We start from the raw sequence: 16,673 nt of genomic DNA, 5'->3' as shown, positions 1-16,673 counted from the left end.
TATGGTGATGGTGGTTTAGTCACTAAGTCCTGTCCAGCTCTTGCAACCCCATGGACTGTAGCCTGCCAGGTTCCTCTGTCCATGGGATTCTCCAGGCAAGAATACCGGAGTGGGTGGCCATTTCCTTCTCCAGGTTATCTCCCTGACTCAGGAATTGAACCTGGGTCTCCTGCATTGCAGGCAGATTCTTTACCAGCTGAGCTACAGGTATCTGTACAGGGAGCAAAAGTTGATTTCTGCAGCCGTTTAGATGTTAACCTAGAGGTCTGCTCACCCATTGTGTTCCCATGCCCAACCCCAGTGAATTCTCCCTTCTCAGACTTGCTCTGATGGCTCTGAAGACTTTCAGAAGCTGCCAAGGCCAAGAGGCTGAGCTGTGTTTGGCGCCTTGGTGCTGTCTCAGAGCCTGATCATTCTGGGGCTAGGAGAATGCAGCAGGGCAGCCCAGCAGAGCCTGGTGGCTGGTCCCATAGGCCTGCCTCTCGCTGGGTACAGTATGATGGGCCAGCTTCCCCAGACCGCGTATGATGCGGCATTGACCGCCGCAGATGAGTCTTGAACTTGTGGGGAGAAGTTGCTGAGCCCCATTACTGTCCAGGGCCCCACAGAAGACCTGGCTGAGGCCTAGGAGTATTCTCTTGGGGTGGAGGTCAGGCAAGAGAGTGATAGACGGTGTGCCTCAGCTGCTGGCACCTTCTGTGGGGCTACAAGGGCCTTCTCCAGGTGAACAGCATCACCCCACCACAGGGAGAGATGGTCTGAGGTCTAGTTTATCCTGGTCCACCCAAACCTGCCCATTTCCCACCTGAGGGTCACTCCCTCAATTTAGATTTAGATTACACGCTCCTAGATTTAGATTACAAGGGGGTTGGAGTGTGGACTACAGTCGAGTCAACCAATTTCCTTGAGGCGTAATTTTCTCACTAAAAGTTGCTGGTGATGCATGCACCTTGCAATACTGTTCTAAGACCTGAGAAGTGTGTTTCTGTTCAGTGGGAAGTAGTGTTCATAAATCATGGCTATTATCATTAACAGGAGTCCTTGGCTTCCCTGTGCTGTGCTTAGTCACTCAGTCATGTCCGTCTCTTTGCAACCCCATAGACTGTAGCCCACCAGCTCCTCTGTCCATGGAATTCTCCAGGCAAGAATACTGGAGTTTATGGCCTCTCCTTTCTTCAGGGGATTGTCCCGACCCAAGAAGTGGACCAGGGTCTCTGGCATTGTAGGCAGATTCTTTACCAGGTGAGCTACCAGGGAAGCCCTGGCTGAAAAAAAACCCATTCTCCCGAGGGGCTCTACACTATGGCCCCTCAAATGAGAGGGTTTCCCACAGATATTTCTCTAGCAAAAATTTGAAAAGGGGGGCCTACTGGTGAGAAGAAAAGGGCTCTCGTCCACTCAACAGGTGTTTACTGAGCAACTGCCATGTGCCAGGCCCTCTTCACAGGGCTGGATGGATCAGGAACTGAGACCAACTCCAAAACCAGACTCTCCCTGAGAGCAGAGACTCTAAGCAGGGCTCAGGTCCTTGGGTGGATGAGGCTGCCATCAGCTGGATTGGGCACTAAGAAGGGCGGTCTGGAGGGAAGATTCTGAGTGGGTGGCACCCCGGGACGTCCATGGGGAGGCGTCTATGAGGCCATCTGATGTGCGAGTCTGGGGATCCAGAAGAGGTTCTGGCTGGAGCTTTATGATGAAGAAGAATAAAAGTAGCCGAAAGGAAGGAGAGGTGGTTCCAGAATAACCTGGGGGCAGGTTACTTTGCCTTTGAGCTCCCGGCATGGCCCTCAGATGGCGCCCCTCATTATCCTGTTTCTTGTCACTGCCCCTGCCCTGACCGCAGGGAGTCTGTGTGCCCAAGGTGCACGGTGGAATCTCACCCCCAGGACCTGCCTCCTTGGTCTCTTCCTCCCAAGTCCAGCTGGCTCATCCCTTACACTTGATTCATTCACTTATTCACATCATCGTTCAACTTAGAAACATTTTATTGAGTTTCACTCCTGGCGCTCTCAGCAGAGGATGCCCTGGCACCCTCTTGGGGGTGCTAGATATATAAAGGGACATGTCATTATCACAGTGACTGGGCAGGGAACAGGGGCACTCAGGGTCTTGCCCAGAAAGAACTGTCCTCCCGGGATTCAGGAGCACTTGGCAGAGAAACTCCCTCCCCAGCCCCTGCAGCTGGCACAGGAGGGCCCCGCTGGGAGGAGAGACAGTGCTCTGTAGCCCAGGACGCAGCTGGTACTTGCCAGCATGGTTTGAGGATCGTGACTGTACCACGGACGAGGGAAGGACACTTGTGCTGCTCAGGGAAGAGCAGAGAGGCTTCCTGGGGGAGGTGACTTTGGACCTATGCCTGGAAGGATGTGGAGCATCCACAGACACGGGATGGGCAGGAATTCCCCGGCAGAGGGAAGCAGGTGTGCAAAGGCTGAGGAGTATGGGTGGGCTCATTTGCAGGCCAGGGAGTGCTAAGGGCAGCAGAGGCAGAGAATGGGTGGGAATCGCAGGTCGCTGTGGGCTTGCAGGGCATCCCTTCCCTTCTCCAGCCCTAGAAATTCCTCAGGATGTTGGAGATAATGTCGTACTTGGCTCTATCGTACAGGTCCCTGACCGCAGGTGGCAGATTGGAGCTGTCAAGTTCTGGAGGGTCTTCCCCAGAGGACCCAGCAGAGCGCCTCTCCCGGCGGCGGGGCTGCAGAAGTGATGCCGCCGTGAGCGCCCCCATCGATCGCCCCCTCCACCTTCCTGTCCCACGTGTGGGCCCTCTCTCCCCAGGTGGGGATGAGTCTTGAGGTCCAGGCAGTGACCTTGGTGATGGCGCTGGAGGGGTCCCCAGTCAGGCCCTCTCCCAAAGCCCAGAGGGGCTAGGAACACCTGCCACTCTTGTCCACCCCGACTATTGCGCTCACTTAACAGGAGGCTCCACCTCCGGCTGGTCTTCCCAAAAGTGGGATGGGGAGGCGGATTACCAGAGCTCAAGGCCCAGAGAACAGCGGGTGAAAGACTGAGTCCCCTCCCAGCCCCAGGAGGAGACCATCAGTTCCTGCCCCCAACCCCTTCTGCCAGACGACTAGCCGTCAATCATCAAGGTCTGGCTACCCCTCTCCCCTCCAGACTACTTGCGTTTAGACCGGTTCAGTTTCCAGGTCTAAGGTCCGGGACCTCCAGAACTGAGGTTCCACGCGCCTAAGCCAGTGGCCTGGATGAGGGACCCTCGATCACTGGCGGTCACCAGGCAAAGCGCCGCTGAGACGGGAACTGGGGCAGGTGAGGGCGCAGGGGCTCACCTCTGGCTCCAGCTCACGGTCCGGCACGCAGTTGAGCGACAGGAGGCGGAGTTGCCGCAGCATGAAGAAGGAGCCGGTGCAGTTCAGCTCCTCCTGCCGAGCAAGCACACGGGCTGTAGCTGACGGCGCTCTCGCCCAGGTCCCCCGACTCCCGAGCTCCAATCCACCCGCTAGACGCAGGAGGGAGCAGCGGCCGCTGGGGACACCCGGGCAGGCTCCGTGCGCGCCCGATAGCATTAAGGACTTTCATGCAAGTTCTTACACGGGAAAGGGTCTCCATAAATTAGCTGAGAGGGAGTTAAATTGTTTAAAACACTCGTGTGTACATCAAAAAGGTACTGAAGATGATACAGCAACAGTTAATGTTGTCTCCTGACTAGTGGGGTTGCAGATTTTTTGTTTTTTACTTCGCTTCTCTAAATTTTGTTAGTTTGCTATAATAAAATATTTTCCTAATTTTAGAAAAGCAGTTATCTGTTCAGTTCAGTCGCTCAGTCATGTCTGACTCTTTGCGACCCCATGAACCGCAGCTCGCCAGGGCTCCCTGTTCATCACCAACTCCTGCAGTCCACCCAAACCCATGTCCATCGAGTCGGTGATGCCATCCAACCATCTAATCCTCTGTCGTCCCCTTCTCCTCCTGCCCTCAATCTTTCCCAGCATTAGGGTCTTTTCAAATGAGTCAGCTCTTCGCATCAGATGGCCAAAGTATTGGAGTTTCAGCTTGAACATCAGTCCTTCCAATGAACACCTAGGCCTGATCTCCTTTAGGATGGACTGGTTGGATCTCCTTGCAGTCCAAGGGACTCTCAAGAGTCTTCTCCAACACCACAGTTCAAAAGCCTCAATTCTTCGGCGCTCAGCTTTCTTTATAGTCCAACTCTCACATCCATACATGACCACTGGAAAAACCATAGCCTTGACTAGACAGATCTTTGTTGGCAAAGTAATGTCTCTGCTTTTTAATGTGCTATCTAGGTTGGTCATAACTTTCCTTCCAAGGAGTAAGTGTCTTTTAATTTCATGGCTGCAATCACCATCTGCAGTGATTTTGGAGCCCAGAAAAATAAAGTCAGCAGTTATCTGGGTGGATTATAAAAGCATCAACAAAAACTAAAAAATAATTTGTGGTTTTCAACTGTGGTGTTGGAGAAGACTCTTGAGAGTCCCTTGGACTGCAAGGAGATCCAACCAGTCCATCCTAAAGGAAATCAGTCCTGAATATTCATTGGAAGGACTGATGATGAAGCTGAAACTCCAATACTTTGGCTACCTGATGCAAAGAACTAACTCACTGGAAAAGACCCCAATGCTGGGAAAGATTGAAGGCAGGAGAAGGGGACGACAGAGGATGAGATGGTTGGATGGCATCCCTGACTCATGGACGTGAGTGTGAGTACGCTCCAGGAGTTGGTGATGGACAGGGAGGCCTGGCGTGCTGCAGTCCATGGTGTCGCAAAGAGTCAGACACACCTGAGTGACTAAACTGAACTGAGGCAGATTATGGTCCCTCTTTGTTCTTTCTCTTTTAATATTGAGTCGCTTCTTTAGCATGTATTGCTTTTTTAATAAGGACGGGAAAATTGTAGTAAGAAAAAGCCATAAGGAAAAACCCAATTTTTTAAAAAAGCTTCCACAGTCAAACCTCACCTGTCTGTGGGTGGGTGGAAGCAAACTCAGCCTCCGGGAAGGAGGTGAGAGAAAGGGGAGATTTCTTGTCCTGCTCATTGGGGCGGGGAGCCAGGGGATGGATGGGAGACTCACCCCGCCCTCCCTGAAAGGACACTGTCGGGGCCTTCGGCGGTACCAGAGCAGGAAGCACACAGTCTCTTTAATCCTGAAGTTGAGCGGGATCGTGGTGGAGTTCTAAAGAAGCAGGAGAAGAGTCACGGTCATCTCCCTTTTACACAGGAGAGAACAAAGGGAGGAGAGAGATCACAGTTCCAAGTTGACAGGGCTTGCCCAAGGTCTGCACTTCCCACCTAAGAGAGGCGGCCGCTTCAAACGGCCTCAGCAGAGACTGAAGGCACGCACGGCTTCTGGAAACCAGCGGAGGCCACCACTTCATGGCTGGACCACCTTGAGGGGTCACCTCCCATCTCTGCACCTCAATCTCCTCTTCTGGGACAAAGGACCTAGAATACTTGCCTTGCACGCTCAACTGCCAGGAGAGAGGTAAGGGGGTGGGAAGGGGGACCCTGGAAGGCCCTGCTGAGGTGCCTTCTGGTGGGACCAGTCTGGCTCCTGTCCATCCTTTGAAACAACTCTGCTTACTCCTTCAAGTCCAGGGCCTGAGTGCAGAATGGACTCCCAGACCCCACATTCCACCCTTGAGCAAAACCCAGAATTGATCAGCTAGCCAGCTGTAAGGCCGGAAAGAGATTCCAGTCTCTGTTTTACCTTCTGAGTGGAGAAACATCATAGTAATAACAGCAGCATCTGCTGTTAACCAAGCACTTTGTGCCTGTTTGGGGCACTCGCTCCTGCCTGCTGGCCTCACGGGATGCTGTGAGGTAGGTGGTACCCACTCCCCGGGCTTGAGCCCCTGACCCTCACCAAATCAGGTGGCGGCGGGGTGCTTTCCAGCAGGCCAAAGATGCGCTGTCCTCGCCGCCCCTGGTTGAAGAACTTCAGGGCCTGGGTAACGATCTCTTCATAGCTCAGACCACGCTGGGCCACACAGGCCACGGCTGCCAAGCCTGCCAGCAGCACCAGTGCCTTCCAAGCCCCTGTCATTGTCCCTTCTCTGATCCTCTGCCACTTGCGGCCCCTTTTAGGTGGTAATCACACAGCCTTGCCCAAGGCCTCCTGGTGACATGCGGGGGCTGAGGCCTTCCTGAAAGGGGCCTCTCTTTTCCTTTGCTAGGCACCAGGTGTTAGCCAACAGTCCAAAATACCAGTGACTAAGAGGCAAGGAGGATTGGGCAATAGGCCTAGGAGTGAAGGAGCCCCGAGCTGGGGGCAGGAGACCGGTGCGATGCTGGGCACGTCCCTTCACTTTGGCCTCAGTGTCCATCTCTCCCCCAACCCTGTGCCACAGGGAGGCCATCTCTGGCTCTGACACTCCAGGACCCTGTGCCGTCTCTTGCCTGGTTGGTGTGGTTTGGTTCCAAAATAGCTGCTTGGGATCCATGAGTTCTCTGTGTGACCACTTCTCAGCTGAGAGCATAGACAGATGGCCTGGTTGAAGGCTGTACCCTGGCTGACACCTACCATGTTGCATATATTTTTAAAATACTGATTGTTGTTGTTTTAGTCGCTCAGTCATGTCCAAGGCTTTTGTGACCCCCTGGACTGTAGCCCGCCAGGCTCCTCTGTCCATGGGATTGCCCAGGCAAGAATACTGGAGTGGGTTGCCATTTTCTCCTCCAGGGGATCTTGCCCACCCAGGGATCGAACACACATCCCCTGTGTTGGCAGGCAGATTCTTTACTGCTGAGCCACTGGGGAAGCCCTAAAATACTGATGGTCAATCCTTAAAAATCTGGATGCCTGATTTACTTCAAAAAAAATCATAAGATCTGACAATTCATGGCTCACTAGTCCCTCTCATTGGGTTTGATGGCAGCAACCTCTCCAGGGAGAGCCTCGCTGCCCACATCCCCGAGGCCAATCCCTGCAGGGCAAAGAGGGGAGGCTGTCCCCAACAGGATCAGGATAGGGACCCCTGGCTGTTGACACAGGCGGCCCCAGGCAGCAGCCCACAAGGGGAGCCGCAGGAGCCTCCCCCTCCTCCGAGGGCTCCCATTTTCCTCAGCTCCCTGTTACTGGGGCCAGCGTGTTGACTTGCCAACCCGCCCTTGGTTCTGGGTTCCTGTTCCACGGGAGACTCAGAAACTGGGGAGGAGAGGAGGGGCCACGGTGTTCTCACTGAAGCCCGCCAGTGGGGAAACCAAGGCACAGAGCAGCCCACCCTTCCTCCAAAAGCTAAGGGTGGAGCTGAGAAGGACAGAGCTGGAAGTAGGGAGAGGGGGCAGAGCACAGAACAGTCTTTGGCAGATCCAACAGGTCCTCAAAGGCCCGAGTCTCATCATCAGATCCATGCAGCCGTGGCATATAATGGTGAAAAATTAGAAACAATATAAACATGCTTCAAGAGCAATTTGGTTAGCGCACTCAGGGTATTTCTACTCACGGAATACTGTTGCTACTTGTTGGAATACGTATCCAGTTATCAGCGGGATTGCATTCATCAACGGTTCTTAGCTGGAGAATGAAGGTTCTGCTGCAGCTGATCTCATGTCCATACCAGGAAGTGTGATAAGGTGAGACGGCAGGTGCTCACTGTAGAATCCTATGCTCTTCTTATCATGAAACGTCCTAATTTCTCCTCCGAGTTAAAATGCAATGAGAATCTGTGTGGTAAAAAGGAAAGTGCATTTTTAATTTTCTTCCTCTCAAGAAAGCTTTCCCCTAACCTTCACACTGGCATCCTATCTCACTTTCAAGTCCTCAGGAGGACTTCCTCCTCAGGCCTTCCTACGCCCCCATCTCTGCTTTCTTATTAAGACACGACTTTCTTCATAGCACTTGCTGTTGAGTAGCAACAGTGGCTTATTGTTTATTTTATTTCCCACTTTGAGGGTAAGCTCCTTGAAAGCTGATTGTTTACCCAGCGCCAAGACGAGTATCTGGCATATAGTAGCTGCTCAGTAAATGCTGGCTGAGGGGATAAATGATTTTACCCTTGAAGGATTTTATGCATCGCTCAAAGACCAGTTCCTTGTACCCCACACATTTCCACCCAGTGTGGCTCAGCTTGATGGCAGCAAGGTTCTCTGACACTCAGAACATCCGGAATGGAATTTTGTTATAGCCAGGACTCTTTCTTTCTGGATGTCTAGCTGCAGCACATATTCCATTTCTGGTACAAGTTGACAAGAAGCAAGGATTCTCAACTGGGGAGATTTTGCCCCTGGACCCCAGGACAATTGTCAATGTCTGGAGACAGTTTTGAGTGTCATAGCTGAGGAGAAGGAGCAACTAGCACCTACTGGATACTGCTGATCACCCCACAGTGCATAGGGCAGCCCCCCAAGGAAGAACGGTCCAGCCCCAAATGTCAGTGCCGAGGCTGAGAAATCCTGAGACAGAGCAGCACACCTGAGGAGCACATAGCAACTGGACGGATAAGTCTTAAACACACGGTGCTTGGCCAGAGAGGAAAGAAATAGAATGAGATCTGTAACAACCTCCCCGCCCACTTCTCTCTAGCCATGTGTATGCATGGAAAATACATCAGAATACATCCTTCAAACTGATAAATATTTTATAACACCTCCAAGGCCCAGGTAAAAATGAATGATGGTTGAGAGGGCAGGAAATGGTATGGGAGGGGAAAAAGGCGGAGAGGGGGCTTGCACAGACCGACACAGCCCCCACTAAGGTTCGGTTCCTTGTACAGAAAAGTGTACACTGGTCAGTATCCATGACAACATCACTAGCAAGGTGCCTGAAAGGATGTTTGCTAAAATGTTAGTAATGATTACCACTGTGTTTTTCTCTTATGGAGCTGGCAAAGGATTCTGAGGTTTGTTGTTTTTTTTTCAACTTTATTATTTGAAATTTTTTTTTTTTACAATAAACATCTTTGTTTTACAAAAACAACAAAAATATTTTTATTTTTTAAAATTATTCATTTTAATTGGAGGCTAATTACATTACAATATTGTAGTGGGAAAACAACAAAAATATTGTTAAAATACTCGTATGGAGTCTATGTTTTATTCCATATCTGCAACTGTTATTTTTTAAAGATGAATGGAGCTCTTTTTATTGAGATGAAATTCACATATCATAAAATGTGCCCTTTCAAAGTGTACAACTTATAACATTTTCATCCTCCTAAAAATAAACCATGTGCCAATTAGCAGTCACTCCCCATTTTCCCTTCCCCTTTGCCCCTGGCAGCCAATAATCTTCCTTCTGTCTTTATGGGTTTCCTTTACTGGAACATTTCATGTAATTGAAATCATAAAATATGTGGTCTTTTGTATCTGGCTTTGTTTACTTAGCATCATGGTTTCAAGGTTCATCCATGTTGTAGATTAATTCCTTTTTATGACTAAGATTTCATCATATGGATAAACCACATTTGTTGATCCATTCATCAGTTTATAGACATTTGGATTGTTTCCACATTTTTGCTTTTGTGAATCATGCTACTATGAATATTCACATACTAGTTTTTTATGTGGACATATGTTTTCAGTTTCCTTGTGCCTATACTTAGGAATGGAATTTCTGGGTCATATGGTAACTCTGTGTTTAATTTTGTGAGGATTTATCAAAGTGTTTTCCAAAGAGCCTGTACTGGTTTACATTCTCACCAGCAGTCTGTGGTATCCCACATCTTGCTAACAATTGTTATTGTCTCTCTTCTTCTTAAGCCATCCTAGTGGGTGTGAAATGATGTTTCATTATGGGTTTGATTTGCATTTCCCTAAGAGCTAATGACATTGACTATCTCTTCGTGTCTGTTTATATATCTTCTTTGGAGAAATGTCTCTGCAAATCCTTTGTACAATTTTTAACTGGGTTGCTTGTCCTTATATTGTTGAGTTGTTCACATAATGTTTTTAAAATTAAAATGTTTTAGATTTCCATTGGAGGGAAAAATACCTCCAGTAAAACCAAGGCTTTATATGTGTAGAATATTTCTTCAGGGACTTTGCAGATCCCCATCCCACGGCTCCCCATCAGCCTGAGAAGCTCCAGTTGTCCCCAGCCTTGATCAGTGAGGCTGATGAGGCCTAGAAAAGTTAGTAAGCATGCCCAAGTTACACAGTTGAGTCCTGTGTAGAACGATGGGGAACTGGGAAGTTTTACCTTGAGGAGAGGGCTGACAGGGTGACTTTGATTCCCTGCTCTGTCTCTGAAAGGCTGCCTCGAACAAGAGGACCAGACTGTTTTTGTGGACTCAGAGGACAGAGACAGAACCAAAGGTTGGATTCCCAGGGAGACATGTCAACCAGAAAGGTCTCAAATCCAAGACAGTTCCCCTTGACAAAAGCTGGAGTGTGGCGTGGTGGAGGAGGCCTGGGAGACGTTGAACTGAGTCTGGAAGACCACTTGGCAGGGAAATTGTAGGAGACTTGAAGGGTCATTTGACACCTCGCTTCCCCAGCATCCATTTCCCCTACCCCTTCTCCCTGCTAGTCAGGCCCAGTTCCCCTTAGAGGATCTGCATGGTTCTGGGAGAGGAAAACTCAACTTGTTCCATGTCGAGAGAACCTGTCATCTCTCCACCACGATTGGTGATTGATTCAGGGTGTGCATGTGATTAAGCTGCCCCACTTAGAATGCATCTTGGAACTTCCGGTGGGAATCCTAGGCACTTGCCCTCCTCCTGGAAATAAACAAGAGACAAAGAAAACATCTTGGGATGTGAGGTAGGCCCCTAAGGATGAGGTCAGCACCACAGAAGACAGAGAAAAACAGCTCCGTATGACATCACTGAGCTGCTGGGTCACACCTGGCCTGAAGGTGGAGGGCCTCTGGATGTAACCGTTTAAGCTACTTCGAATGGGCTTTTCTGTTACTTGCAACATGTTACAACAAATTTAGGGTTCAAACATCCAGTAGAGAGGCATAGGGACAGTGGCCTTTATAATCCCATCAAATCGTAAGACTGACATGTCCAGAGGTTTGAGGTTAGATGGCATAGTCAGGGCTGGGAACTCAGGTTGGGGGCTCTTCAGTTGGAAAAAAAAAATTGGGATTTTTTTTTTTTTGACAGGTAGACTTTACAGAGTATGAGTTCAAAAGGTCACACTCTGTGATAGCCACATAAAAATCCTTCAATAATTTGTGCTCAATAATTGACCTAGAGCAATGCAGAATACAGCTGTCTGAGCCCTGCCTCAGCTTCAGGATTCCATAGATCTGGGTTCAAATCCCACTGCTGCCACGTCTCCACTGGTTCTTGGCCAGTCTCTCTGGGATTCAGTGTTGTTGTCAATTGCTCGGTTGTGTCCGACTCTTTTGCGACCCCACGGACTGTAACCCTCCAGGCTCCTGTGTACATGGGATTTCCCAGGCAAGAATACTGGAGTGGGTGGCCATGTCCTTCTCCAGGGGATCTTCCCGTGCCAGGGATCGAGCCCACTTCTGCACTGGCAGGTGGGTTCTTTACCACTGCTGGTATTCAGTATGTGTCATCCTTGCAGCAGAGATAACAACGCTTACCTTGTAAGTGCAGTGAGAGGATTAAGGCTAATGTGAGTGGAGGCAGCTCAGGTGTGGTGGTTTTTATTTAAGGCTGTGATAAGTCAGATGCAGCTGAGACCATTAGTAAGCACGGAGCTCTTAACCCTCCAGTCTCTGACAGAGGGACTCAATTTTGCAGAGAGACCCTGATTACAGGGCTGGTCGGTGAAAGTGCCAGGATTCCAACCCCAGGTCCCAGGGTCGTGTCCTCCACCGTGCTGCTCTGTCTTCAGCCTGGGGGCTGCATGTCTTATTCCCTGGATGCTGGGAGCTGAGCTGCAGAGGGTGAGGGCAGGATTCCACGTGTCCAGCAGGAGGTTTCTCCAAGACCCACCCAGCCTGTGACTGGACCCTGGGGCCTGAGGTTAGAGCAGGGCATGGGTGAGGCTCTGGAGGGCAGTTGGGGGTGCAGGGAGCAGGAAGTGGACACTCCAGGGATTTGTCTTCCACCTGCTGGAGGTACGAGATCCCATTTGAGTGACCGTTTCCACTGCACATTCTACTGGCCAGAACCACAGACAGCTGAGACCCTCGACTCCTCCTGAATGACCCCATGGCTTCCATGCCTCCTTGAAATGATGGTTGGAGCAAAAAGTTTTCACAAGGTCTTAAATAATGAAGAAAGAAGCCTGGTGGGATATTGGGCAAGCTCTGCCCTTCAGGGGCCTCAGCTTTCTCCTTGCTGTAACAGGGTGGTCAGGAAGGGGACACAAATTTCAGAAACTCTCAGCCCTTGCCCAAGTGACCTGTGCAAGTCCAATAGGGTGTGGAGAAAGTTGCTGTGGCCACATTGGTCCCCTGGGGACACACATCTGATGTTCTGGAACCAGCAATCTGGATATAAACTGCCCCAGAGATACAGAGACCTGGGAAGACTGTGGCCTCAGTCCCACAGGGTGACCTCAGGCCTGAGCCGGCAGGTTTGTGCCCCCTGCCCTGCTCCACCCCCCACCAGGGGGTGCCACCCAGCCTCCAGGCTCTCACTGCCAAGGCCAGAGTGTCTCAAAGTTCTGCCCCATGTGGCGGTGCTGCCGCTCACAGCCTGGCACCATGCCGTCGGGAGGGTGTGTCTGGGGCATCCCGAAGGCCCTATCTACCCTGAGGCGCTCCCTGGCAACGCCTGAATGAGGACATCTGTCCTCGGCAGGGGAGGAACAAATCCCCCATTGCCCTCCTTCCACTCACAGGCACCCCAAGAAGTAAACCTGGTTCTGAGCAAAACAAAACACATCCCTAATTTCCAATCTACGGGGCTTTGGTGCAGTCAGTGACTCCCAGGATTGCAGCTGCATCGTTACAACCCTGTGGCCTTGCTGCCATCTGCTGGCCAAGTAACTTGGGCGCTCAGGAGAGGTTTGATTTCGTGACTGGGCCTCAGAGATCCCCAACCTTCTTCATATTTGCAAACCTGTCTTGTTGGAACCTTTTCTATAGGGAGAAAGTAACCAATTCCTGGAGGGCTCTGGACACTCTGGAGGGAGGAGTAGCTACTTCTTTGCTGCTCTTTCTGAACCAGGGGAGCAGGGGACCACCTCGGTGTCCCCTCTCTGAGCGCCAGGAACACGGATGTTGGCTGAGACAGAAGAGACACAGTGGGATTCTTCTGCCTCTGGCCTCTAGGCTGCCAGGTCTGAGACCAGGACACCTCCCATCTTCCCTTCACCCTTCTTCTCTCCCTTCCCTGGCCACACCAGGCCTCTCCTCTGACCTTCCCTCAGAGGCTCCATGGTGTTTGGGGCAGCCTCTTTCCCCTCTCCTTGCCTCAGTTTCCCCACCTGTAATGCAGTGATTCTGGATTCACATTTAAGAAAGGTGGCCCCGGGGGAGGACTCCATGTTTCCTGTTTGGTGGCTATGACCCTTCTTTCTGGACACACCTCCTGGTGTTCCCTGGGCAGGAGTTGGTCAGATGTCCTGAATACCCTGTATTCACACACCCAGAAATTCCATTGCTGGGGCACGGGGACATAGGGAGTTGTCAACTGGAAAAAAAAAAGGAACAACCTAAAAGTTGAGAATTATGTTTTATTCAGAAGCCTCACTGAAGACTTAAGCCTGCGATGTAGTCTCTCAGCTCGGAGGGACTGTTCTAAAGATGTAAGGGAGGAGCCAGAATGTATGAGGTTTTTTTTGTTTTTTTTTTGCTGAGGAAAAAATGTGCAGTTGGCCATCCAAGGGCTTCCCAGGTGGCGCAGTATTAAAGAATCCTCTTGCCAATGCAGGAGATGAAAGAGACGTGGGTTCGATCCCTGGGTTGGGAAGATTCCCCTGGAGTGGGAAGTGGCAACTCACTCCAGTATTCCTGCCTGGAAAACTTCAGGGGCAGAGGAGCCTAGTGGGCTACAGTCCATGGTTGCAAAGAGACGGACATGACAGACACACACACGCATGCACGCCATCCAAAGATTACTGCTAATCACAAAAATGGACACAAAAATCTCAAGTTAATGATTTGAGAGCTTTTCTACATGGGAACATGCAAGAGGGTGGGCTTGTTTGATAAGCATCAAAGGAATGAAAGCATACATTCCTTTGATAAGCATGCTATTTAGGGCCAGTGTCCTGCTGTTCTGCATCCTGAATCTCTCCCGGGGCACGTAGGGGGCCGTGGTGGCTGATGGCTTTGTGGTCACAACATTCTTCATTTACTGAAATGGCAGGTGACAGTCTTTGTTCACAGCATCAACACGACTAAATCATGTCAGTTTCCTGTAGCGGTGGCACCAATTTCCAGCCTCGTTTGCAGCGGGTGAGAGGTCCTGTGGCTCCACGTCCTCACCAACACTGATGTATACTCATCCATTAGGCTCATTTGTCCCATGAGCACAAAGTGAACTGTCCCTGTGGTTTGGGTCCCATCCTCGTGGTTACTGATGAGGTCTGACATCTTTCCGTGAGTTTTTGGCTGAGAACTTTTGAGATTTATATATTGTAGATGGTCCTCTTTCTTGCTTATGTCTCACAGATATCTTGTCTCGATTTGGTCTTTCCATTGTCTTTATGGTGTCCTGTTTTAACTGCCATCTCATATACTGTATATTGTTCATTGTGTTAATATCTAACTCCCCCCATTAGATTGTAATTTCATGAGGGCAGAGATCTTTGCTTGTTTTATTCAGCAGTCCCTAGAACAGTGTCTAGGGCGCAGTGGGTATTGAACGGACACTAGCTAAATAAATGAACTAGAAGGGAGGAGACCCAGGCCCAACCTGGACTCTTCATCCACTTATTGGCAGACTTGAGTGGTCCACTCCCCAACCCACGCCTCAGTTTCTGCATCATTAAAATGGATCCACATTAATAAAATGGGGGAGGGTGCCTGTCTTTGAGGTCATTCAATTCTGACAAGACAGTTGTCTTTGGAGAAGGGTGAATAGGCCAGTTTACCTTGGCTGAACGGGGTATTTGCTGCCCCCTAGTGACGGGACCTACCCTTCAGCAGTACAAGTGAGTCTTGAAAGAAAGAAAGTGAAGTTGCTCAGTCCATAGGATTCTCCAGGGATTCGTCCACGGGATTCTCCAGGCAAGAATACTGGAGTGGCTTACCATTTCCTTCTCCAGGAGCTCTTCCTGACCCAGGGATCGAACCCGGGTCTCCTGCATTGGAGGCAGACGCTTTCACCTCTGAGCCACCAGGGAAGCTCAATGCTGCCCATCTCTGTGAGGAAATAGGTGCACTACAAGGGCAATGGCAATGGAGAAGGAAATGGCAACCCACTCCAGTATTCTTGTCTAAAGAATCCCGTGGACAGAGGAGCCTGGTGGGCTGCTGTCCATAGGGTCGCACAGAGTCGGACACGACTGAAGTGACTTCGCATGCGTGCATGCATTGGAGAAGGAAATGGCAACCCACTCCAGTATTCCTGCCTGGAGAATCCCAGGGACAGAGGAGCCTGGTGGACTGCGGTCTATGGGGTCGCGCAGAGTCGGGCACAACTGAAGCGACTCAGCAGCAGCAGGAGGGCGCCGACCCCAGAGACATCTTTTCTGCTGTCTCGCTTCCAGCGAGCCATCCTCACCCCAGTGCCTCAGTGTTCCATGCCCCTTCACCCCTTGGTGCCTCTTTGATGCCTCTCATGCTAACTGCTCTTCATGTCACTGAAACCATGTGTTATGGGTCAAATTGTGTCCCTCAAATTTCATATGCTGAAGTACTAGCCCCCAGTACCTCAGAGGCTGACTGTATTTGGAGATGGAATCTTTAAAGAGATAATTAAATGAACCTGAGGTCATGAGGGTGGACCCTAATCCAAGGTGGCTGGGGTCCTTGTAAGAGGAGATTACGACAGAGACATGCACAGAAGGAAGATCACGTGAAGAAACAGGCAGAAGACATCCACCTACAAACCAAGAAGTAAGGGTTCAGGACAAACCAGCCGTGCTGACACCGTAGTCTGTTCTTCCACCTCTGAGCATGTGGTCCCAAGATGGTCCTCCAGAAACAAGCTTTTTAAGATGCTGGTAAAATTTTCTTTTTCCTTAAAAAAAAAAAATTACCTGCAAGATCTTACATTAAAAAAAAAATTCCATTTTAACCATTTTTAAGTGCACAGGTCAGTGGCATTAGGTATTAATACATTCACATGGTTGTGCAATCATCCGTCTCCAGAATTTTCTCATCATCCCACCCTGTAACTCTGTGCCCACTGAATACTAATTCCCCATTCCATCCTCCTGCCAGTCCCTGAGAAGTCACCATTCTACTTTTTATTCTTACAAATTTGACTACTCTTAAGTTAACTGATTTAGGTGGAATCAGCTCAGATGTTAAAGAATCCTCCTGCAATGCAGGAGAGCCAGGTTCAATCCCTGGATTGGGAAGATTCCCCTGGAGAAGGGAATGGCAACCACTCCAGTATTCTTGCCTGGAGAATCCCCATGGACAGAGGAGCCTGGTGGGTTACAGTCCATGGAGTGGCAGAGTTGGACATGACTGAGGGACTAACACAGAATCTAACGCAGTATTTGTTCTTTGGTGCCTGGCTTATGTCACTGGCATCATGTCTTCAGGGTTCATTTATGTTGAGCATGTATCAGAATGTCCTTCCTTTCTGAGGCTGAAGGACACAGTCCAGTGTATGCTGTACCACATCTCCCTTACCCATTCATCTATTGATGGGGCATTTGATTTATTTTTACCTCCTGGATATTATAAATAATGCTGCTGTGAACATTT

The 16,673-nt window shown here is 50.1% G+C and overlaps 1 protein-coding gene, 1 long non-coding RNA gene and 1 other non-coding gene across 3 annotated transcripts; all 3 read right to left on the bottom strand.

Moving 5' to 3' along the window:
• Window positions 1-2,551: 2,551 nt before the first annotated feature.
• LOC129635127 (15 kDa protein B-like) lies at window positions 2,552-6,026 on the bottom strand. The gene is made up of 4 exons (XM_055557808.1): window positions 5,847-6,026; window positions 5,055-5,156; window positions 3,291-3,383; window positions 2,552-2,695 (listed from the first exon to the last, which is right to left on the bottom strand). Exons 1-4 carry the CDS (start codon window positions 6,024-6,026, stop codon window positions 2,552-2,554), a joined length of 519 nt encoding a protein of 172 aa, XP_055413783.1.
• Window positions 6,027-9,936: 3,910 nt separating this feature from the next.
• LOC129634957 (uncharacterized) lies at window positions 9,937-11,573 on the bottom strand. The gene is made up of 3 exons (XR_008706028.1): window positions 11,478-11,573; window positions 10,504-10,638; window positions 9,937-10,042 (listed from the first exon to the last, which is right to left on the bottom strand). It is a non-coding gene; the product is annotated as an uncharacterized LOC129634957 (long non-coding RNA).
• Window positions 11,574-15,063: 3,490 nt separating this feature from the next.
• TRNAW-CCA (transfer RNA tryptophan (anticodon CCA)) lies at window positions 15,064-15,136 on the bottom strand. Its single transcript has one exon. It is a non-coding gene; the product is annotated as a tRNA-Trp (tRNA).
• Window positions 15,137-16,673: the final 1,537 nt, after the last annotated feature.

This window comes from Bubalus kerabau, chromosome 20 (genome assembly GCF_029407905.1).
Source record: "Bubalus kerabau isolate K-KA32 ecotype Philippines breed swamp buffalo chromosome 20, PCC_UOA_SB_1v2, whole genome shotgun sequence".
Lineage (NCBI taxonomy): Eukaryota > Metazoa > Chordata > Mammalia > Artiodactyla > Bovidae > Bubalus > Bubalus kerabau.
The sequence above is the reverse complement of the archived record's forward strand: the minus strand, read 5'-3'. Positions and strand labels throughout refer to the sequence as shown.

Bases quoted from the DNA above. Each gene is read 5' to 3' on its own strand.
- LOC129635127 (XM_055557808.1), bottom strand. From the start codon at position 6,026: ATGACAGGGGCTTGGAAGGCACTGGTGCTGCTGGCAGGCTTGGCAGCC. The intron at 5,157-5,846 runs GTGAGGGTCAGG...CTGCTTCTTTAG, and splicing joins CCCCGCCGCCACCTGATTTG to AACTCCACCACGATCCCGCT. The intron at 3,384-5,054 runs GTGAGTCTCCCA...CTTGCTCGGCAG, and splicing joins GTCCTTTCAGGGAGGGCGGG to GAGGAGCTGAACTGCACCGG.